The 25122-nt window shown below is 29.7% G+C and overlaps 4 protein-coding genes across 4 annotated transcripts in view; 3 read left to right on the top strand and 1 right to left on the bottom strand.

Annotated features, from left to right (window-relative positions):
- Positions 1 to 30: 30 nt before the first annotated feature.
- On the top strand, positions 31 to 4959 carry LOC127061898 (N-acetylgalactosaminyltransferase 7). The gene is made up of 12 exons (XM_050989394.1): positions 31 to 327; positions 542 to 720; positions 800 to 1005; positions 1081 to 1247; positions 1451 to 1658; positions 1738 to 1914; positions 1994 to 2237; positions 2314 to 2535; positions 2665 to 2763; positions 2835 to 2960; positions 3032 to 3219; positions 3295 to 4959. The coding sequence occupies exons 2-11, from the start codon at positions 565 to 567 to the stop codon at positions 3170 to 3172; spliced, it is 1746 nt and encodes a 581-aa protein (XP_050845351.1). The 5' UTR covers positions 31 to 327; positions 542 to 564; the 3' UTR covers positions 3173 to 3219; positions 3295 to 4959.
- Positions 4960 to 5233: 274 nt separating this feature from the next.
- Positions 5234 to 8366, bottom strand: LOC127061899 (T-complex protein 1 subunit delta). Its single transcript, XM_050989395.1, has 10 exons — positions 7962 to 8366; positions 7657 to 7709; positions 7484 to 7573; positions 7153 to 7404; positions 6961 to 7056; positions 6733 to 6894; positions 6307 to 6651; positions 5969 to 6220; positions 5607 to 5896; positions 5234 to 5467 (listed from the first exon to the last, which is right to left on the bottom strand). Exons 1-9 carry the CDS (start codon positions 8068 to 8070, stop codon positions 5651 to 5653), a joined length of 1605 nt encoding a protein of 534 aa, XP_050845352.1. The 5' UTR covers positions 8071 to 8366; the 3' UTR covers positions 5234 to 5467; positions 5607 to 5650.
- A 571-nt stretch (positions 8367 to 8937) lies between these two features.
- LOC127072370 (uncharacterized) lies at positions 8938 to 10427 on the top strand (the record flags this gene model as incomplete). Its single annotated transcript, XM_051012782.1, has 1 exon — positions 8938 to 10427. A coding segment is annotated over one exon (564 nt), but the record flags the coding sequence as incomplete, so codon positions are not given.
- Positions 10428 to 12264: 1837 nt separating this feature from the next.
- The window catches only part of LOC127061896 (enolase-phosphatase E1-like), a 35466-nt gene continuing 22608 nt past the window's right edge, over positions 12265 to 25122 (top strand). The window contains exon 1 of the mRNA XM_050989390.1: positions 12265 to 13024. Coding sequence (XP_050845347.1) covers positions 12877 to 13024 — 148 coding nt within the window. The 5' untranslated portion in view covers positions 12265 to 12876. The remainder of the gene's footprint in view (positions 13025 to 25122) is intronic.

The following is a 25122-nucleotide window of genomic DNA, read 5'->3' as shown; positions in this document are numbered from 1 at the left end:
CACCAATCTATTTTCAGTTTCATTGGAATCATTGAGAAAATTCTTGGCGCCAGAATTTTTCTCCTAAAATGATACAAAACGATGCTCGTAACTGTACGATTTTATTTCGTAAGGAATGTGGATGTTCCTACTCTACAGCTTTGTTCCTATTTCATACACGCGTGATAGACACGTTGGCTCTTATGTTCTAGTATAGACATATCATTTAAAAAAAATAATGTATATGCTTGTACAAGTGTAGTTTTAATGTGAACACTAAGTAAACGTAGTTATATATAGTGAAATAATATTCCTTACAAACCATATTTTTCTTCTTTGAAAACAGACGTACGTATCTCTTTTAAATGTTTATATAAATTAAACTTAATAAGTAATACAAATTTCTTTTTTTAAATATAAAATTTATAACCGACTGTAATTTCAATTTTTATAGTACATTTTATTGTTTTTTATTAGTAGTTTATCATCCTGTTTATTATTAAACGCAGTATAATACCATTTATTGCCCTATTTACTGATAAAATATATTTATTGTTTTTAGAAGGAATAGATATATATGCGAAGATGAGAATTGTACAATTAAGAAGACACCGTTTATTTAATATCGTAATTGGTGGAATATTGGTGTTAATTATTTTTTATATGATTGTTTCTTTCTTCTCTGACAATCAAGTACATAATATAAAAGTATATTGGTCAGAACAACTATCAAGAAAACGGGTAAATTTAAGATATTTATATACATATGTATATTTATATGATTATATGAATTATCAAATAAATATTGAATTACTTATAGGCTCCAGAACTGGTAGAAGATTTAGGTAACTATGAACCAAGAAATATACAACCAAAAACAGGTCCTGGAGAAGGTGGCAAAGCACATGTTTTAAGGGATGATCAACAAAATGATGTTCAACAATCCGAATCCGATTATGGTATGAATATGGTATGCTCTGATGAAATTTCCTTAGATAGATCAATTCCTGACACTAGACCATTGGAGTAAGTTTTATTTCCAATCGTATCATATATTTTCTTCTATTCAAATTATATGAATTAAAATTTTTATTTTCTTAGATGCAAACATTGGAATTATTCAACAGATTTACCTAGAACAAGTGTTATTATAGTATTTCATAATGAAGGTTGGTCTGTTTTGATGAGAACTGTACATAGTGTAATAAATAGAACACCGTCAAAATTATTAGAAGAAATTCTTCTTGTTGATGATTACTCTGACAAAGGTATATTTTAGTGTTTTCTTCTTTTTTTTTTTTTTTTTTTTTTGGAAATTTGAATTCGCTTTTCTCTTTCTCTCTGTCTCTCTCTCTCTCTCTCTCTCTCTCTCTCTATATATATATATATATATATATATATATATATATATATATATATATATATGTGTGTGTGTATATATTTAGTATTTACAAGAATATATATTTTCTAGAAAATTTAAAAGGTGACCTAGAATCTTATATCGAACAATGGGGAGGAAAAGTCAGAATACTTAGAAATTATGAAAGACAAGGTTTGATAAGGACAAGATCAAGAGGTGCACGAGAAGCTAAAGGCGAAGTAATCGTCTTCTTGGATGCTCATTGTGAAGTGAATATAAATTGGTTGCCACCGCTTTTAGCTCCAATTGCAATGAATAGGTATTATATATATTTAATAATAAAAATTTATGTATATTAAATGTTTAGAAACTTTTTTTATATTATTATAATATTGCAGCAATGTAATGACAGTTCCTTTGATCGACGGTATCGATCATAAAACTTTTGCATATCGTCCAGTATACCAAGCAGGACACTTATACAGAGGAATTTTTGAATGGGGTATGTTATACAAAGAAAGTGAACTTCCTAGAAGAGAAGCTAAATCTCGACCACATGACAGCATGCCTTATAAGTATATTAATTATTATCATAATTATAAATTAATCATTACTTTTCTTTATAATTATTACTCTATCATTATTGTAATTTAGATCTCCTACTCATGCTGGTGGTTTATTTGCAATAAATCGTCAATACTTTTTATCGTTGGGTGGATACGATGAAGGATTACTTGTTTGGGGTGGAGAAAATTTTGAATTGTCTTTCAAAATTTGGCAATGTGGTGGAAGTATTCTGTGGATACCTTGTTCGCATGTTGGACACGTGTATAGAGGTTTTATGCCATATACATTCGGCAAACTCGCTCAGAAGAAAAAAGGACCATTGATCACTATTGTAAATATTTAATTACTTTTAGAAAAATTCTATTTTTATCACATTTGATTACTTATCTACAACTGATATTTTACAGAACTATAAAAGAGTCATCGAAACTTGGTTCGATGAAAAGCACAAAGAATTCTTTTATACGAGAGAACCGCTCGCGAGATTACTTGATCATGGTGATATAACGGAACAATTACTTTTGAAAGAACGAAAAAAGTGTAAAAGTTTCCAATGGTACATGGACAACATAGCTTACGACGTTTTAGACAAATTTCCAGAATTACCACCAAATATACATTGGGGAGAGGTATTTTGAATGATTTTTTTTATTAAAACTCATTCCGAAATTATATGACTTAGCTGTGCAATTAAATAACTTTTTTGTATATACATCAAATGATTAATGATAATAAAAAAATAACAAAATTGTGTATAGTTAAGAAATGGAGCAACTGGAGCATGTTTGGACACTATGGGACATGCACCTCCAAGTCTCATGGCCACTGCATATTGTCATAGTTATGGAAATAATCAAGTAAGGAAATAATCATGCACATATGTATCTTGATAACGGATTAAACTGTTAACAACGAAATTTGTTTTTAGCTTATTAGATTAAATTCGAAAGGTCAACTCGGTGTTGGTGAACGTTGTATCGAAGCAGATGGACATGGAGTAAAATTAGCGTTTTGTCGTTTGGGTACCGTTGATGGTCCCTGGCAATATGATGAAGTATGATAACGTTTATAGGTATCTAATATTTAAATATTCTTTCTGGCTTCTTAATATTTATATTATTTTAGAAAACTAAAACGATGTTACATCGAGTTCATAAAAAATGTATGGCTCTTCATCCACAAACTCAACAATTGTCATTAATGCCCTGTGATGTGAATAATACGTATCAACAATGGTCCTTCCATGAAATTAATCCACGTTGGTGAACGATTCTCTGTTACAAATATATTTTAATAATATAAGTGTTTTCATGGTATGTGATATTTAACTAAATAAGAATATAAAAATGATAGGGATCATTTCTAATACGACGATTTTATAATTACAGAAAAGTTTTACATGAATCTTACTTGGCCTGCCAGATAAATCGAAACGTTGCGATTAATTGCAAATTAATTGTGAAATTAATTAACGGTATATACCTGTAAGGAAAAGTTCTTTGTGAAATACTTTTTTATAATTTACAAAGTAGTACATACTATAAAATGCTATGCTAAAAGACAACAGACAATAAGGTGCTGTAAAGTTCAGTCTTTTATTTTGTAGTTAAAATTTCTTCAAATTTTTACGAATGGACAAATAACAAAATGAGACTGCTCTTTATAAGTATATATTCTCGGCGATTGTTCCTTCTTACGATGGCGACTTTATGCCCTTAATGAACGTTCTATTACGAATACCATCTTTATACGAATATAACTAATCATTTACGATACTATTAAATATATTTTTATTTTATTAATAATTATGAAAAAGATTATAGCAGAAGTAAAATGAAATGCTATTTTCATATTGCCAAGCAGTATAAATCTTCCTGTATTAATCTATATTAATATTAATTTTCTTGAAAATTTACATATTTCAGTATACAAGACAATACAGAGAAAAACGGCTTCCTCTCTCTTTTAATCATTTTTACATCATTAAATTATTTGCATCATTATCGATGCATACTTAGCGCTCTAATCTTCCTAAAAAACGAATGTTTATATCGCTTTGTATGTCATTTATATACCATAACAAATGAGATTTTTGTTTATATAAAACAATAGAGATAATGCGTGTCGATAAAGTAATTTTGAATTTAGATATGCAAACTTAAAGCTCTAAATTGATGTACAATTTAATTGATAATTATTGTACCTTTTGTGAATTACTGAAGAATGTTGACAACATTTTCTTGATAAAAATGTTATCATCATTTCATCGGAATAATTTATTTTTATAACTATATGCACACTCGCGATCGATATAATTTTTGTACATTGTGATATTAAATGTGCAATCGTATATACATGAAATTTTGTTACTCATGACTTTCACTACTATAATAATTTTTTGATATATCTATTACAGTATCTTCAATCACAGGCATAACGAATCTTTCTAATTCAATAATTATAAATATACATTCCAATCATAATATTTAAATATTTAATAAGTATATGTTTTTAGTTAATAGTAAATGTTTCCATGTGACACTAAAGACAAAAGTTATGAAGACAAATTCGAAGAACGATTAACTTCACTTTAATTGTACATTTGAAAAACGAATCCAACATTCCTCGTTAAAATCGACAAGATTTATGATGTTGCAGTGAATCGTTGCATAAAGTTATATTAATTATTATTTGTAATCCCAGTAAGAAAAAACTAAAAGATTTCTTGTGAGTAAATTTATTATCTTATCTATTATTCATTTGTACTTAATACTATATAAAGCTTATTGTTAGTTTTATGAATCAAGCTAAAATTATACTTGAGAGATTAATAATTGTGATCATATATGCACACACATGCAGCTAATTTATTATTACTTTTTAATATCATTAATATTGTTATTCAGAATATACTTCTATATATTATATTAAAATAGAAATTACTATTTATGAAAACGATAAATTTATGATTAAATCGTTGAATTATGCTTTAAATAAGAAGATAGGAATAAAAAACAGTTGGATCAATTATAAGTGTCAAATAATATGTGAAATTTTTATTTTACACATTTTATACGAATGCACTAAATTTGGTGTGATGCTGATATGTATTGATGTATGTATTGATAATGCTGAATGAAAAAAAAATGTAACACAAAATATGTTATATATGTTTGGGAAAATTGTACAAATATATGATTAAAAAAAAAAAATTAATTTATTGTCGTAATTACTACTTCCAATTTAAAATTTCGTTCCAATGATATTCTATCATAAGTTACAAATTTTCAAAGCGATTACGAGTAAAATTATTAATCGAGAAGGCCATTATATACTCGTTACAAATATATTAATACTTCTATTGTTACAGAGAACAAGTATATCTAGAAAATTAATTGTCAAAACGTTTTGTAGAAGTTTGTTTATTATATTTAATTTTCTTTTATAAAAACATTGAATAGTACAAAGCGCTATTCAAACGGTAATGCAACAAAAGTTTTGCAATAATTAGCCCATTGGAACTTCATACAAATAATACAATTACAATGAAAGCGTAGAAATCTGTAAAAAGTATATATTATTATATTTTCTTTTAATTATAATTATTTTTATTCTAATTATAATTATATACATACATACATACATATATATATATATATATATATATATATATAATTATTAAAAAAAAAAAAATACTTACCATGCTGTTTAAACATATTATTAATTATATTTTATTCGAGCAATTTATTGATTTGTATTAACAATATCATCTATCTTAAGTATACTGCGTACAGTTTCAGAAGCAAGAGTGATAGCACTGGTTGAAACTAAAAGTGGCTGAAGTACATTTTCTTCGAGAATATTTGTAATAGCTCCTTTACGAACATTAATTCCAGTCGTCATTTCACCTTGAGCATGTCTATTTCGCAATTCAGTAACAGTCGCGATTGAATTCAAACCTGCATTTTCTGCTAACGTAGATGGAATAATCTAAAATTAACATAACATTAAATATATAATGTACAAGACTCCTGTATTAATCATACAAATATCAACACCTACTTCGAGCGCATTTGCGAAAGCTCGAACGCAATAAGCATCCACTCCGCCTAAAGTTTGTGCATATGCTCCTAGTTTTAATGCAAGTTCTATTTCAGGTGCTCCACCTCCAGCAATCATTGCTTTCTGTTTTACCAAACATCGAATAACGCATAATGCATCATGCAAAGAACGCTCAGCTTCTTCCAAAACCAATTTATTACTTCCACGTACTAGTACGGTAACCGTACGACCATAATTTTGTATACCAGTTATCTAAATAATTAACAGACAACGATGTGTTTTGATATTATTTTGATATTACTTTACAACATATATCCGTTTTAAAATATTATACCAACCTTCACAAATTTAGAACTTCCTGTTTGCACTTCTTCGCACAATTCTGCAGAAACGAGATTCTCAGCAACAAAATGATCTAAAGATGCTATTGGCCTACATCCCAAGGTTTTACATACAAACGGAATATCCTCGCGTTCTATGTCTTTGATTACCATAACTTTGATTTTATCTAAGAAGTGAATAGCAAGATCACTGACAGCATCGCGTAAAATAGATTTTTGAACCAACAATATGTTGCATCCAGTTTTTTTAATCTGTTTTATGATGTTCAATATGTAAGCACGTTCTTCCTTCAAAACTCTATCCATTGCAGCATAATCTGATACAATAACGTTATGATCCATCTGGAAGAGTCATTACTTTATAATTTCTTAAAAAGAAAAAAAAATGTAAACATAACATATTTATCGATTTGAAAAGCTTACATCTGTTTTAGGTGGAGAGATGCAAAATTGAATCAAACCAATTTTTGCCTTTTCGATACGTTTTGGCCCGTTAACATTACACGATTTTTGTGTAAATATCAATCCTTCTACCAACTCCGTATCTTCAACAGTACCTCCTAATTTTTTGATTACTTTGATATCCTACGGATTAAATCCAAATTAAATATAAATATATAAAACAGACCAAAATAATAATTTATACTTTACATTTAAATCTACAGCCTGTTCTTTTCCTGGTTCTGTAACTTTTAATACTGCATTCACGGCTAACGGTGCCAATAAACTCGATTGTTGGAATACAACCTACAAAATTTACAAAAAAAAAAGAAAAGAAAAACAGAATAATTCCAAGATATAAAATCAACAGATTTTGTGTCAACGTTGTCTCTCATTAATTACCTTAGAATTAAGTGATGTTGCTGCAGCTTTAACAAGAGATTCTTTATCTGTTAAATCAACCGGTATAGACATACTTGTAAGTATTTCGACTGCTTTAGCCGCAGCTTTTTGAAAAGCATCGCTTATAAGTGTAGGATGAATTCCTTTTTGTAATAAACGTTCTGCAGCTTCTAACAAAGAACCAGCTACTACAACAACGCTTGTAGTTCCATCACCTGCTTCAATGTCTTGAGCTTTAGACAATTCAACTAGCTAAAAGCATTTAAACATTTCAATACATCTTGTATAAACGTTAAACAAGTATTACAAAAAAAGAACAAGTAATGGGTACCATTTTAGCCGCAGGATGTATAACGTTCATTTCTTTCAAGATAGTAGCTCCATCGTTTGTAATTGTTACTTCACCATTGCCTGCTTGAATCTATATATTACAAACAGTATATTGTAAAAGAAAATCTTTTAAATTTTTTCATCAATATATATATATATATATATATATATTACCATTTTATCCATTCCACGAGGACCCAAACTAGTACGAATTGCATCGCTTACGGCTGAAAGCATAAACTCATCAGTTTACTTTCAATTAAAATTTATAATCTTTCGGAAATATGTAATATAATGTCATAATTATTACATTATAATAAAACATTAATTTAAGAATAATTTAAATGTATAAGTTAACATCATTATAATATAGGTTAAAAGAATCTTATTGGGACATTACTATATAAGGAAATTTTTGTCTTAACTGATCGTTATAGACGAACGCACGTGTATTAAAAAAGCCGAGAATTTACATTTACCTTTCGCAGCATTAATATTACTGCTTCGAATATCAGCAGGTTTACTTTTGTCCTTATAAGCTTGTCCATGATTGCCTCTACCGTCGCCTCCCGCTGAAATTGCAGTCATTCTTGATAGATTAGTTAAGTTTTTCTGTGTATTAGCTTTGTCGCGAAGCTTATAAGCGAGCTTATAAGGAATCTTCTCGCGAAAATGTCGAGTAACGTTTTCACGCGGCACTTTTGTTTTCTTTCTTTAATACTTTGAGGTTAAAATTAAATTCGAATTTATCTCGACGTTAAAAACGTGTCAAAAATAAGTTTGATTCGATAATTCACTGATTTATTATAAAAATTGAAAATGTTCACGCGGAATTCACGAGAGTCTCGGCTCAGAAATTGATTTATGGTTAATCCACAAGACCGGCATTTTACTCCCTTTAAATGTGATTTTCATATTACGAAGAAATAAGTGAATTAAAAATAGCTGTCATTGATTGGACTACGAATCGACCAATCAACGGAGAGTTAGAGCAATGTCACGTGATACCGTCATAAATACGAACCAATGAAATCTTAATAGCCACGACGCTCCTTATTCAGAAGGCAACAGCTGATTGTGATCCTATCGTGAAACAATTTGTATCAATTTGTAAACTATTATCTATTGGTCGAATTGCGATTTATTTCATTGCATTATTTACTCGCGAAAGTTCATCGAATTTTAAATAAGTGGCAGTTACTGTGAATTGAGTTTTTTTTTTTTTTCTTTATTAATAAGATATAAAATATTAATAAGACTATAAATTTATAAGACTATAAATAATTATAAAACTATAAATTTAAAAAGATATTTAAATACTAAAAAAGATTTATCTACAGCATCTTGAGTAGCGCAACATAACCTTGTTTTTATTATAGGCTAAAATGAATGCTGACAAATAATATAAATATTTGTTTTTTCATGTCAATCAAGAACTATCTATTACGGAAGTAAAAAGAGCTCACCTCTGATACTTATAGAGAAGATGTTGTGTCCATCGAAATATCTGAAGACTTGTATGAACGGTTTATAAGTAGCGAATTTAATTTTAATCAAATTAATGACGAACAGCGTTTAGAAAGATTGAGAGAATTTGGGAACAATAAATCAAAAAAAAGTATTGTTATAAAACTAACAGAAGAATTCAAAGAATTTTTAATTAAAATATTAGCAGATAAAGTAGCAATCATTCCTCAATCCTTAATACCAGTAAAGTTTGTCACTCCAAATATTCAGAAATCAAGATCTAATCATCAATCAATTCCTAAAATGATTACTACTGCCATTGAAAAGTTGAAAGATCGTAAAGGCTCGTCACTTCAAGCTATTGAGAAATATATTGTAGAAAAGTATAAACTTGATGGTGATAAATTAGCATTATTTTTAAAAGAAATTATTTTTATAAAAAAATATTTAAAAACTACAGTTTCTACTGATATAGTTAAACAAACTACAGGAAAGGGAGCTTCAGAATCTTTCAAATTTTCAATCACTAAAAGCAAAGATGTAAAGACATAAAAAATGCAAAGATATCTGGTTAGAAAAAAAAAAAGAAAAATATCGGTAAATCTGTTAAAACAAAGATGATAGTAACGGGTAATAGCAAAAAATCTAAAGCACTAACTAAAAAAGTTAAGTTTACTAAAAACCTTATAGATCAAAAAAAGATTAAAGTTCTTAATTCTAAAGCTAATGCTGCTGTTATCGTTACTAAAAATAAGATTACAAAAAAGCAACACAGCAGAAGACTGCGTTCAAAGATAAGAAGATTATGAAAACATCAATTATCAAAACTAAGACTCATAAATAAAAAAAAGCAAAGTAAGCTATTACTAAGAAATAATTAGAAAAGGAAAAGACTGTTGAGCATGCTCGATTACAAATAGTATAACAAGACAATAATAAAGAGTAGAAACATAAGAAGTTCGGACTACAATTAATGTGCTTTTCCAACCTTAATCTCTAATTCAAACAATAGAGATTTAGGTATCTGAAAATCTCTATATCAGAGTTGAAACAGAAAAAAATATAAATCCAACAGTACACGGTACATTAAGTTATTCTAAAATATAATCTATAATTATATGATACTATGTTTGAAAATATATGGTATCTTCAAAAAAAAAAAAAAAATATAGAGATACTTGTATTACATTTACTACATGTTTTATAAAGAATTAGGATTATAATACACAGTCTGATTCAATTATCATTTATTCAGATCAATACGATACGGTTAGTCCAGTAATGATTTCTTATTATCAAGAAAGTTAATAATTTTATTGTCTTAAAAGATATAACCTTTTTTTAAAAATATGACTAGACAATTATGTAACAGGTGGCAGAAGATTGTAGAGAGCGATGACAGACATATATTTGGATTAAAATGAATTTGTACGATACTTTTATACCGTTAATTAAATAAATATACGTATTTAAAAATGCGACGCGAATTATTATAAGTACCTAACATTAATAAAACAAATCGATAATGTCGTACATAATCTATAAATTGTATAAAAAGAATATTTTATATAATTAGATTAATATTATTTTAAGAATAAATAAAATATTCCTATTATTTAATAAACTTTCTTAGAAAAATTTTATATTGTAGGTTATCGTTACGTTTCTATCGCAAAGAAAAAAAAAGTAAAAAGTCAAGTAAATATATCTTATACAGCTGAACGCGTCGAGAACTGTGCGCACGTAAGGTAATCAATCGCGTTGCAGGATCATTTGACGAACATTATTTAAAACCGTAATCCTGATCTAACCGCAAGTCTGGAGTCTGTACCAAGCCATTGGTAAAAGTATAGATCATTTTATAATGTGCGTTGTACATGACGATGGTAAGTAGACACAAAAAAAGAAAGAAAAAAAAAAGAAAGAAAGAAAAATCGATAGACGAAATGACTATAATTTTTCGCAATTACGTTTAACAAATTCGAAAGGGGAGAAAAAAAAACAGAAAAATATAAAGAGGACGTCGACACGCGTGTATGTAGAACAAGGAATATCTCGAGTGCAAGATACTCTGGTTAAATCCGATTTTCTCTATATATGGTCGAACAGAAAGTTTTCTACCCGCAAACGTTCTGTTTGTGGGTAAAGAAGAAGAAGAAGAAGAAGGGATGATTACGGGGAGAGGGAAATAATGGACGCAACACATACCACCTGCATTCCTGACACGACCAAGGTGCCTCTCGGTTGCGTCCATTTTTATCTTTCTTGCATACCGTTTCTCTTCAACCGAAAAATTCGTTTCAACGCATACATACATACATACATACATACATATATACGTACATACATACATATATACATACATATACATATTTGAAAACCTACTCAATTATATTGATCGTAAATGTAAAAAAAAAGGACAACATTACGCACATACATAGATAGACGTATACGTACGCATACATATAAGCCAACCACACAAAATTCCATGTCTCAACGTAAATAAATAATTCAACGACTTTTAACTGATCGCTATGACGACGTAACAGTGAATTCATTGAGCGACGAAGTAAGAAAGTTCGCGCTCATTGAAAATACAAAACGAGTAGACAGGTACGCGTGCCACTCCTAGTAGAACGTACTACGATAATGCATCGATAAGACCGGTTTATTCAAACGATGAGTTTGATTCTGATTATTGCACAGCGCGAACTTTGCCACTTGAAAAATGAGAGAAAGAAAAAAGAACGTATGCGTAATAATTACAGCATTATATATGTATATACGTACGGTATATAGGACATACATATCATCAAATAGATTTTCTAATGAAACTTCTATAAACATTTTTTCGAAATTGTAAAATATTTTTCCAAATTATCTTCGATAAACGTTCAAGAGAGAAATAAAAAGAGCCGGAGTATTCTATACGAGATCAAAACAAACATCGTATCGTCATCTCTCTATTCTTCGAGGGTATCTCTATTTATCCTTCAAAGACGGTGATGTATGTATATATATATTTTTTTTTTTGAAAGAGAGAGAGAGAGAGAGAGAAAAGAAAACGGTAGGTTCGCGAACATACGTGGAAAAGGAACGCTTTTGTCGAGAGAAGGAGAACGAAGCCGGTTCGTGTCGTTGCTCACTCGGGAAGCTGTTTCTCGCGTGGACACGTAAAGGAAGGAGCACGCTACATTTCCTCCCTTTCCTTATCTCTCTCTCTCTCTCTCTCTCTCTCTCTCTCTCTCTCCTTCTCTCTCTTACTACTACCGGCGTTCTCCCACTCTCTCCTTCGATCCATCTCTCGCATTAGTCTTCTCAATCCTCCCCACTTATCGTCCCGCGAGCGCCCCCACCAATCGGGAGCTAGAAGCACCTGTTGCGTACCTACCTGTTTTACTTGCTTCGTAGCTCGCTTCAGTCAGTACGACGCGCGTCGTCCTACGAGACGGATGGTGTTGTTAACGGGTCGTATCAACGTCGTTCTTTTTTTTTAAATAAAGAAAAGATTGTATATATATATATATTTATATATATATATATATATTTATACATACATAGTAATAGAGAAAAGAAATAGAAAATATATATTAAAAAGATAGAAAAAAGAACGACAGTTATGTCTTCTCGCGTGCTAATCGGTTGTTAAGAATCATTGAAATATCAAGTATTAATAAAATCAAGATAGAGAAACTTATACTACGGAAAAATAAATTAGTGAATATAATTGAGAAGAGTAGAAGAACGTATCGTGAATCCCCAACGCAAGTTGGCAGCAAGTCGGTTGGTGGTTGTTGTTGGATATGTACGCGGGAAAAAACTGAATCGCGTACTTTCGCGAGATAGAAGACGAAGAAGGAGGAAAAAGGGAAGGAGAAGGAGAAGGAGGAGGGAGAGAGAGAGAGAGAGAAAGAGAGAGAAGAGGCCATGGAGGACATTGCGTCGCAGGATATTAATGCCTCCTCCTGTTTTGGTACAGGAAGCGTGGCTGGTGCTGTGATTGGGACATTTTTAACGACGATCCTTTTGTCGGCCGTTGCAGCGTTACTTTACAAACAATGGCGCAGGCACAAGGGTGAGTTTTTAACCTTTTTTTGTTTAATTTTTTCTATGAATTCATTCGTCTTGTTTTGAGAGATTTTTTTTCTCTTTCTTTCTCTCTTTTTTTTTTTTTTTTTTTTTTTATTTTTGTTCTCATCTTACGTCGACCATTATTAGTCGTCGTTAGTACGAAAGATAAGCGATTTATTGCGTGTTAACGAAGTAATGCAAAATACCAGTAGCACGCGATAGGACGAAACGAAAGGCATGTCGTTAAAGGCGCGAAAGTGGTATTCGTTTAAAAACGGTACTTCGAACCGATAGGACGTTTACATATATACCGGTTCGAATACGATAAATGTTGAAATTCCCGTTGGCGTATCTTTTCTTTTTAGAAAATCCTTATAATGAAAAACGCTTTGGTAGATAATATATATACGTATGTACGTACTACGTGCATGTGAAAACATAAAAAGTAAAAATAAGAAAATATCAATATACGTATACGCGCGCGTGCGTGTATATATTATCATTTGAAGGTTAATCCTCCATAACTTAACCTTCGTTTGTATCTAACAAAATATTACGTTTAATGTAAAATTTATAACGTTATATTTGTATATTAATATTACTTCCGATAGTATATAACCTATACTTGATACATATATTAATTTTCCATATATAAATCTATTGTGATATTCGTGTGATAAAAAGGAAAAATACAAGAAGATTAACGAAATATAGATGTATATATGAGTTCGTGAAGTTATATGACTTTGTTGAGGGTAACTCGCATGCATACATGCATATACACATACATACATACATACATACATACATACATACATACTTTGTATACACATTGCAAAACAATCTAACTTACCGATCGATGATTTTATTGGCGATTAGAAAAACGATAGATGAAAGAAAGTGATAAAGATTATTTTCTCTCTAATAAATATATGGTACTAATGATAAGTATAGCTGTGTCAGTAAGTAACAGAAAGTACGAGTTAGCAGTCGGATAAACTCGTTGCAAGTTTGCGATAATAGGTCATATTGCGGTTAGAACGAGTAATTGATACAGGATCCGCACTCTTGTTGGTCAGGGACGCAATTAGAACCGTTATGGTGATCGTTCCCCTTTGACAAATCATTAATTTATACATACATACATACATATATACGTTTTTCTTCGTGTACATATTTTTTATTCTTTTTTAAACATTATTTCTTTTTTCTTTTTTTTTCTTTTATTCGTAAGACAATGGAATCTCAACGAAGTAAAAATGCAGAAACTTTTATTTTATATTGGCTAAATATATTTTTTTCACGATAAATGTATTCTTAGAAATACGATTAACATTACGATATGGAATATAATTGATATTATATATTCATATTTAAGCTCGAAAAACAAAGATCTACAGATACATTTGAAGGTTAGTTTTGTATTTTTGTCTGAAGCCATTTCCGTTTCGAAGTACGGAATACTTATATAGATGGATGTAGGTATGTAGGTATATAGATTATGTACTTTATATATACCTTATATATATATATATATATATATATATATATATATATCACGTATTATGTAATGCAATATGGATAGTCTCGATTAAATCGTTCTTCCATTTTCATTGATATCGTTTTTCCGATCTAATTTCTTAACCTCTATTCGACAATCTACTATTATATATGTATTATATATATACACATTTTATTTTCTAGAAATTGAATTGAAATCTATTGGAAATATCGTAGATATATATATATATATATACAGGATGGATCGATTATTAGTGTTAATCATCGAAATATATATAATCGAATAAAATGACAGGTTTATTTTATTTCTTTATCTATCTTTTTTTTTTTTTTTTTAATTTTTTTACTTTTCTTTTTTTCATATAAAATTATTAATATTAATTAATTAAGAATAATTATTTTGTGTGTGTGTGTGTGTAAATAATAATGACAAATTCGAAACAATTATAATTCGAAACTTGAACGATCGATTATGTCTGTATGTATAATCAATAGACATCGGAAAAGAGACATTAGATTAACAATGGACGTCACCTGTACTTATGGTACGACAGCGATTAGATGATACATCGGTCGTTCATTAAAAGATGCACATATTTACAGCTTCGTTATAACATCACGAAAGTTATTCAATAACATTCGACATAGGTATTAGAAATATTTTCTTGTTAAGAATGTTCAACTTCTCATATAATATCAATAAATGAGAAATGATACTCTCGAGGAAATCTTCGATAATTTTGTTCTAATCTAACCTAAGAATGTCGAAGTATTTATTATTTCGTTAAAAAGTAAAATTACATTATACGTATCGAAGATGATCAATCTGAATAGGATATATGAAATATAAAAGTAAAAAGAGAAAAAAAAAGAAAGAAAAAAGAACGAAAGATGACAGAAGGAAATTATAGGTTAGGTAAAGAAAAAAGAAATATTTTGATAATTTAATCGGATCAATCGATATTAACACGTGTCTATAAGGAACTTTGTTCCTCTCTTTTTCTTTTCACGCTTATTTTAAAGATGTATAGGAAGGAGTAAAGGTGCTACGGTAGATTGCACACGGCGATTGTTTCGTTATTACGTCGCCACTCTTCTTCTCCTTCTTCTTCTTCTTCTTCTTCTTCTTCTTTTCCTTCTTCTTCTTCTTCTTCTTAGCGAGCGCGCGCTTTCGTTCAAAAGGCCGCGACCTTCGACTTCGTATGTTTGTAGTGTGTATATATATATATATGTATACGTATATATACGTACGTATTATGCGAGTATCTCCTCGCCACGAATCTTTACGACTGCGAAAAGAAGAAATATGAGAGAAGAGTAAAAAAGTTGAAGAAAGGAGAGGAGGAAAGAAGAGAAGAGAAGAAAAGAGTGGAGAGGAGAGGAGAGGAGAGGAGAGGAGAGGAGAGGAGAGGTGAGGTGAGTGAAAGAGGAAAAGAAGAAGAGAAGGATCGGTGCGAGACAAAAAAATATGTCTGTGAATTTTACTGTCGAGTTTCGTGATTCGTTGCAAGGGCGATGAGAATTCTTCGGCTCGATGCAACTTCAACTATGCTTGCGTGTACCTGACGTTTTAATCTTCGCTATAACGACGTCGTCTACCTGCTTGCTTGCTTGCTTGCTTGCTTGTCTACCTACCCATTCGCTCTTGTATTTTGTATATGTACGTGTGTTTGTGTGTGCGTAAATAGAGAGAGAGAGAGAGAGAGAGGGGGAGAGTAAAAAAGGAAAATGCGAGCAGGTTGTTATACTCGAGTATGTTAATATAATTTATGATATATGATATATGTATATGCATATCTATATATAAGTATCATTTGAATATTTATATATTTTCATAATAGATATATCATATATATTATAAATATAGTATAATGTAATGTATCAATGATCTATTCTACAGACGAATTTATATATTTCTCTCTATCATCGATCTATGTTGATCTTAATTAAATGATCTCAATTAAATGTTGGAATATTATTATAGAAAAAAATATATATACATATGTATATATAAATTATAATGTAACAGAAGTTATGTATTCGTCGTTATATAAATATATAAATATATAATTTACATATTTAAATAGATACATATTGAATAATTTATATTTCAATTTCGGAAGAGAGAGAGAGAGAGAGAGATTACAAAAAAATTTATTTCTCTCTCTCTCTCTCTCTCTCTTTCTTTTTTTAAGACGCATTATGTACCAAGATAAATGCTGTTCTTCGTGCATGCAAATTCCTGGAACAGTGGAATATACATTAGATAATTAACAAGAGGAAGAGAAGATGTTAGAACGATGAGAAATATTTGAAATTATTATTAGCATCGTATGTCTATAGATACGCTCTTTTTTTCTTTTTTTTTTCTTTTTTTTCTCTCTCTCTCTCTCTTTTTTTCTTCCTTTGCCTGATTTAAAAGAGAAAAATTATGACATTTGAAATGAAATGAAATGAAAAATTTGTTAAATTATAGAGAGTAAATTTCCGGTAACTTCGTTCGAGTAGTTTCACGTTAACCTTTCTCGTGTAAATCAGTAGCTAATATCGAAAAAAATATCGAAGGATGGGCCCCCATAATAAGACGAGGCAGATGATCCCAAGTAAGCTCTTCTCTCTTCCGCGTTTCTCTTTCGACACATAAATATCCACACTATGGACGGTCGAAATCATCTCTCTGAAAAGTTATACTCTTTCGTTTATCTCGTTCTTTCTTTCCTCCTTCCTTCCTTTTTCCTCTTTTTCTCTTTCTTACCTTTCTTACTTTCCTCTTTTGTCATTGTCGAGTTTTATAAAATACATCTTTGCAAATGACTTCGTATCTTTCTCTCTCACTCTTTTTCACTCTCTTTCTCTCTCACTCTCTTTCTTTTTGAACGAAAGAACGTTCCCTTAAAAGCGTGTCGCAACGTACGAACAAACGTGCTGTCTAAATCACTTTCACCTTCTAGAATTGAAGCACACGCGTGTTTACGCAACTTTTATGAATTTTATAGGACTGACAATAAGGGACACATCAATAAGATTACTTGGGAAAATTGGAAATTTTTTTCGAACCAGAAACTAAATTCTTAATATTTCCCATTCGAAAGATGGATCGATAAATCGAAGGATCTATGTATACATCGATAATAAGTTACTCAGGAAAATTTGAAATTTTTAGTAAGAATAAAAATAGATTCATGATCTTTTTAAATCAAACGAACGATCGGTAGATCGAAGTATGTATGAAAAAAAAAATCGATATATTTTTGTTAATAAAATCATCAAATTATTTTCTATAAATGTATTTATTTAATCTAATCGATCGGATCATCAATTTAGAAATTACCGGACGTTTTCACTCGCTTTAATTACACTCGGAGGCAAGGCAAGCTTAAATTTTAATCAAATGTTATTCCTTTTTTACGTTCATATCGAAGAAAGTTTATCGTGTAAAAAATAAGTTTATTATCGCATTAACATTTCGGAAGTGTATGTACCATCTATGTGTGTACATATATATAACATATTTAATATATTTTGAAAGAGAAAAAAAAAACTTATAATCTTGTACATACTAATTTGTAGTCAGCTTTAAACAACTATTTTATTCCAGGATTGCATATTAAATATTTTTCATCGTCGTTGAAAGTTGATGGATCAGAACGACGTTATAAAATTTCTAATCATCGTCTAGGAACGATGCTTTAGAATCGCATGTGAAATATTTCTAATCATCGTTTAAGATATTAATCATCGTTAAAATACGTTAGAATAATGTTTTAGAATTGCATATGAAATATTTCTAATCATCCTCCAAGGTCGATGTAATATAACGATGTTTTAGGATTGCATATGAAATATTTCTAATCATCGTCGAAGGCCGATGCGTTATAGCTATGTTTTAAAATCGCATAGAAGATATTTCTAATCATTATCGAAGTCTATCCCATTTGTCATTTTGCGGATTTCATTTAATTCATGGAAAATCTACAAATAGATTTAATTCATGGAAAAATCTATTAGTAATAATTCGAAGAACAGAAAATAGAAAGAACAATATTCTTTGAAAAATTCTTAACCAATTTTGTTTACAGAAAATTTATGTCTCTCTCTCTCTCTCTCTCTTTCTCTTTCTCTTTTCCTCTTTCTTTCAATTGGTTAACACTGGAGATAGGATTCACAGGACGATTGAGATTTCATCTTTTCGCAATTCGAAGAGCCTTGGACGTAGGATGAAAGTGTAGGAGGTATCTCTGGTTTCTAACGGAAAATAGAAAGAGAAAGAGAGCAGTAGAGAGAGAAAGAGAAATAGATAGATAGATAGATAGAGAGAGAGAGAGAGAGAGAGAGAGAGAGAGAGAGAGAGAGAATATCTGCTTCGTGTTTTCACGTACGTTACATTCACATTACGTACGCACAAACTCACACATTTTTATAAATGTTTCCTGTACGTAAAACCAACACTCATCGCACGCAACGCGATACATAACGCAAATATTTTTAGAGATATCTCCTATACATAAAATTCCTATCGCGCATACGATAGAACGAAGAGAGAGGAAGGGTGGAGGGAAGATCAGTCAAAAGTTTCTAAATGATTTTAAAAATCAATTACTTTTTTTTCTTTTCTCTTCTCTTTTTTTTTTTTTTTGAGATCTTGAATCTTGAAATCTTTTTTTTCAGTTCGTAAAAAAATTTCTACGCTTGTAGTTTCATAATCTGAACAAAAAAAAGAAAAAAAGAAATAATCGGCCTATAAAAAATCTCGAAAAGTAGTATGTATTTATTAAATTTTTGACTTTTGGCTCATCCTTCATGCACATACACGTACACATTCATTTAAAAATATTTTTCATACCTGAAACACCTATCAGATATATCTGTGCATACGCACATAATCTTAAAAAATGGTAAATCATCTATCGCGTGTATATATATTTACATATATATATATATATATATATATATATATATATGCATAGATATGTATACGCACATATTGTATGTATGTAGAATAAGAGAAAGAAAGATACTTGGTACGAACGTCCTGGCAGGACGGTCGCGTTCTCGTAGTATAGACAAGCCTGTAAAACCGGCGAAGGCCTTTAGAAAGTGCGGCTTCGGGGCTCCTGCCAGGTCGTTGAGTCTGATACCACCAAAGGCATGCCATACCGTCGTGATCGAGAACGTGTGCGTGAACGTGAGCTTACTTGCTTACTTATTTACTTATTTATACTACTCATATACATATTACACATATTACTTATATAGAGACATATTACGTATACGTGTAGATACATACGTAATTGTGTAGAATAGATATTTGCTCGCGATTGGATACTTCGTAGTACTCTCAACACTTTAAAAGTGTTACGTACATTCAACAGAGTTATGTCATTTTTATGTGACCGATAATAGGAGGTATGTACATATACGTACGTATGTGGGTGTATGTGGCAATGTGAACTTGCAAACATATTTATGTATATATATATATATATATATATATATATATATATATATATATATATACTTATATAAACGTGTGTGATAAGAGATATGTGCGTGGTAATTTCTTTTTCTTTCTTTTTTTTTTTGTTGTACATGTAAACTCATAAAGTATAATATAACTAAACAATTTCGTGTAAATTTTATTCTAACAAAAACAAATAAATATTAGAATTATATTGAATAAGTATGTATTCTTTTTTTTTATTTATAATAATGGAGGACGAATGGAGAAAGTTATTTTTGTAAGACGTTTGTTCGACATTTTTAAGTAATTGTTGTAGAGTTGGTAAATTGACATAATTTTTAATATGACATGTAATAGCTTTACATTAGAATATTTATGAAGATAACGAAAGGGAAAGAGAGAGAAAGAGAGAGGAGGGAGAGAATGTAACATTACAAGCGATAGTAGACATTAAGATAATTAAGGAGAATTATCTTAGATACTATGGCGCCGCCGTGCATCCCTACTATACTATAAATAAATGTGAGATTGTTTCTTTGTGTAAGTATGTGTGTATGAGACTGTAACTATGTATATTTTCGCATGTATATGTTCGGAAGCACGCGGTGTGCCTTCGTTCGTCGTTTCTTCGAGTATATTTGCATGCTTGCCTTCGAGTATTCCATGCGCTGGAATTTCTCGACCTTAGGCCGATTCCCTAGCTTAGGATTCTTAAACGGGAACATATTGGATCGTTTCAATCCCATCTGCTAACTATTCCTTCATATCTATTTATTTATTTATTTATTTATTTATTTATTTTGGTTTTTGGATTATATAGCATATTTTTAATATATTAAATATATAGAAATTCAGTAAATATGTATTGAAATATTCCAATATAATTTTAATTATCTAACATACAAGATAATGTTCTAATATAGATTATTTCAAATTTAATATAGTATGTTTTATATATGTATATATAGTAAAATAATATTTATTCAGTAGAAATATTTTAGAAAAATTATATATAACTATATAAAATAATATAAAAATTATGTATTAAATATTTATTTAATCTTTATTTTATATATATATATAAAACATATAAGTAAGGATCAATTTATTTATATATATATATAAAAAAAAAACGAACAGAAAATTTAACAAAGAAAATATTTCCTATTATTTCTCGTCTATATTTTTCCTAATTCTTACATTTTACGAGATCTCACTTAAGTCAAGCAGTTTTTCTCTGTGGAACGCGAGTCTCTCTCTCTTTTTCTCTCTCTCTCTCTCTCTTTCTTTCTCTCTCGTATATGTAAGTAAGTACATATCGAAGAAATTATTCGACCACGTGGTAGGTATGTATTCTAGCCACAGATCGCCAACTATGCTTCCGCAAATTTTCTTCACCGTTCACCTCGCCTTGCTAACGTTCTCTTAGCACTTCGATATATTATATTTTATTATAGTATTCTCTAATTTGTTTCTGTAAAATTTGTTCTCGAGTCAAAAAGAAAAAAGTTACGTATAAAAATTTCTCTAAAAGAAAAAAAGAAAAAAGGGGGAAAAGGAAGAGCACGAAGAAAGAAGAAGTAGAAAATTATTCTGATAAAATATTTATATTGTATACTCGTAAAATGTATTATATACGAGTAATTAAAAAAAAAAAAAGGAACGTCAAAAAGAATACATTATTTATTTATAAAAATATTGATGCGCGCATACGCACAATTATCAGTTGAATATTAATGCTAATAAAAATAGATATAAATGTAGCTTTAAATTTCATGAGATTATCGATACTGATCATTAGAAAACTGGCTTTAGATCGTAATGCATTTAGATGTATTAAAAATGCATCGTTTAGGTGAAATGCAACTGAAACGTACGTGAAAAGGTCAGCTTATTTTCTCGTCAAAATCTACGTTTACCTAGACAGGTAGATAGACGTACACGCTTACACACCGATACACGTATATATACAAATAAATAAGTAATGAAACAAGTAACCGTTGGATACCACGTAATCCTTCTACGTAAGGGAAAAATAATGCGTGGGACGATCAAGAAAGATCTATAGAGGATGTACATAAGAAGGTTCGTCGACTTAATAATTTCTTCATAAAACGACATCATCTTCATTTCTTCCTGTAATATTCTCGGCAATATAGCTCCCGTAATAATGACACCCCTTAATGACTCGATGAAGATCCAAAGGCAAATGCGTGTAATTGAAAAATTACACCATCATCTCTTTGCTAAACTCCCTTTCATTTTTATTACCACCTCTTGGATATCTACTATTATAATTTATATTAGACTACTTTCAGTACTTCCATGATTTTCTAAGATTAAACTTAGATATTTATAAATATGAAATATTAGTATATTGTAAATGTAAAGTATTGATATATTACAAATATTAAATATCAATACGTTATATACATTTAAAATATTAACATCTATTGAATATAAAATCTATGAATATATATCATCTATGAATATAAAATTTTAGTTTAAGAAATATTTATTTTTTTTAATAAAAGTATGTAAATCAATTTTTTTTCTTTTTTTTTTTTTACAACATCATACATAAAGATATATAAAAGTACATACACACGCAATATACATATGGATGAAATTGTTTAGAAAGATATCGTTTGTTGAACAAGATCTAAATATTGATAGATAATAACAATATTTCTTCTCGACAAATAACGTGCTTTCGATTTAGTAAGAGATGTACTAGTACGTCACTTGGCATTGAACGTAAGAAACGTAAGTGGCGATAAAATGTTGTGCAAGGTTCTCGACATTTCAAATTCTGTAGTTATGATCTCGCGTTTTACTACGTAAAGTAGTAAATCATTAAACAATTCTAAAACATTCGACTAGATAGGTTTAGTTTCTTCGTTGTAAAACGTAGAAATATTATCTAGTCTTGTTGGAAGTCCACTTCGAAAGAAGAACTTCGTGACGTAAGACTATTAATTTACTCCGGGTTTAATCGTTGTAATGGAGAACTTTCATGAGACTTTGAATTATATCTGTTTACGCCTGACCGTAATAAGAGGTACTGTGCTTTTAATCTTCTTTTTGTAATATTTTTATTCTCTTATTTTTCATATTTCTATTGAAATTTATATTAATGTTACAATAATACTAATAATAACAATATTTCTATACGTAATATAATGATATAGCATTTTTTTTTTTTTTTTAATTGTGGAAATAATGATAACAGTAATATTTTTATATAATAATACAATTTGATAATCGTAATTTTTTTTTCTCAATACTAATTGTGTTTTATTTATGCAGTTATTTATTTATTCAGTAATCTTAAATAATGTTACTAATTTTGTTCTAAATATATATTTAATGGTTAATATTGTTATATATATATTAATATTAACTATTCTATTTGATTTATCAATGCAGTATATTAGTCCCAATGAAAATTTTAGGGAAAATTTGATGGAAAATGAAAAATAATGAATAAACGAGAGTACGAACGTGATGAAAATGCTCGTTGACGTCGTTCATCGTCAGAGTGATTCGTAGTGTCTCGACCTTCCCGTCAAGCAAATAGAATTTTTAACGGGGCTTGATGGTGTGCAATTGAAAACGATCCACGGGAGAGCGATCGACGATAAGCAATTTTCATCTACGTCCACATCCCACGAAAGTAGCACGAATAAAACATATTAAAAGCGTTACGTATTAATTTGTCAAGTGTCATAGAGCTGTAAATGATTTTCTACATTTCATTATTATTATTATTATTATTATTATTATTTTCAAAATTACTTATCATTTTCAAAGAAACTGTCGTTGTAATAACTGGAACAGAAAATTTAATAGAACAACTTAATTTTTTTTCGAACATTCATTTTTTTCTCTTTTTTTTTTTTTTAGGAAATTATATGGAAGATTGTTCCTAGATGATTTAAAAAATTAATTTCTCAATCTTTCGTGACTTTTTAGACTTCTAGTTTGACTTGTAATTTAACAAACTAAGATTGTAGTTTTATACTCTAACAAGGAAAAAAAGAACACAAAGAAATTTTTAATTTATAAAAAAGAGGATAATTGATTTTTAAAATCATTCAAAGACCTTCGATTCATTCTATATAAATTATTAGAATTGAAAGTAAATACCTATGTCTAAAATTGAAATAATTTGTCGATTCGAATCGGACGATTTCGATATTCGAGAAATAGCGATAAAAGTTATATGTATGTATATCGGGTTCGAATCCGAAAAGAGGGGAAGAAGAAAAAGGAGAAGGAGGAAGAGGCTACGCCATCTTCTTCGCGAATTTTTATCGGATATCTGAGCGAACAGGTTTTGGGACTCGGTAAGGTGAAGTTCGTGAAAACTTGCTCTCAACATACCATACGATTTACAACTTACAGATTGCCAACTATTAAACGAAAGAGATAATATTTTCGAAAAAAAAGAAGGAAAAAAGAGAAGAAAAAAAAATGATAATCTCATCATCTTCGTTTCCTCTCTTTTCATTAAAATAAAATTATCGACTCCCCGTCGGTAAGTAATGTAAAGGAAATATTATTTTCAAGGAAGACAAATAATAAAATCGAAAGAAAAAGAAAGAAAGAAAGAAAGAAAGAAAGAAAATTTAATCATCGTTCCGATTATTTCGGTTCTTTTTCATTAAAATGAAATTACGAGAAACTCGGTCGATAAGGAAGTGACACTGAAAGGATAAGAAAGAAAATATAAGAATAGAAAATAATAATAATAATAAAAAAGAAAACGAATAATAGAATAATAAATCAAAGTGTAGATTTTAATATTAGACAAATATTAGAATAGTACTAGCAACAGCAGCAGCAGCAGCAATCTCTTCATTTCTTCCGTATCAGGATAAGAAAGAATACACACACGTGCGAGTTTGCTTCTTCTCTTCTTTTGTAAGCAAGCGAGAACGCAAGCTTAAAGAAAATAGATTTTTCTTTTTTTATTGTGCACCATGAAACGAACAACGGGGTAGAGTATTCTATTATCTCTTTCGGATCTCACGTGTCCCACCCGTCTCAGGTTTTGTTGGTCGTGTTGTCATGCATGTGAGCTCGATATCTTTTCCTGTAAATACATATACATACGT

Source organism: Vespula vulgaris, chromosome 2 (genome assembly GCF_905475345.1).
Source record: "Vespula vulgaris chromosome 2, iyVesVulg1.1, whole genome shotgun sequence".
Classification (NCBI taxonomy): Eukaryota; Metazoa; Arthropoda; class Insecta; order Hymenoptera; family Vespidae; genus Vespula; species Vespula vulgaris.
The sequence above is the reverse complement of the archived record's forward strand: the minus strand, read 5'-3'. Positions and strand labels throughout refer to the sequence as shown.

Excerpts from the sequence above, each read along its gene's own strand:
- LOC127061899 (XM_050989395.1), bottom strand. The coding sequence starts at position 8,070 with ATGACTGCAATTTCAGCGGGAGGCGACGGTAGAGGCAATCATGGACAA. Across the intron at positions 7,710-7,961 it reads TAATATTAATGCTGCGAAAG|CCGTAAGCGATGCAATTCGT; the intron begins GTAAATGTAAAT and ends TTATGCTTTCAG. Across the intron at positions 7,574-7,656 it reads CTCGTGGAATGGATAAAATG|ATTCAAGCAGGCAATGGTGA; the intron begins GTAATATATATA and ends TGTAATATATAG.
- LOC127061898 (XM_050989394.1), top strand. The coding sequence starts at position 565 with ATGAGAATTGTACAATTAAGAAGACACCGTTTATTTAATATCGTAATT. Across the intron at positions 721-799 it reads AACAACTATCAAGAAAACGG|GCTCCAGAACTGGTAGAAGA; the intron begins GTAAATTTAAGA and ends AATTACTTATAG. Across the intron at positions 1,915-1,993 it reads CATGACAGCATGCCTTATAA|ATCTCCTACTCATGCTGGTG; the intron begins GTATATTAATTA and ends ATTGTAATTTAG.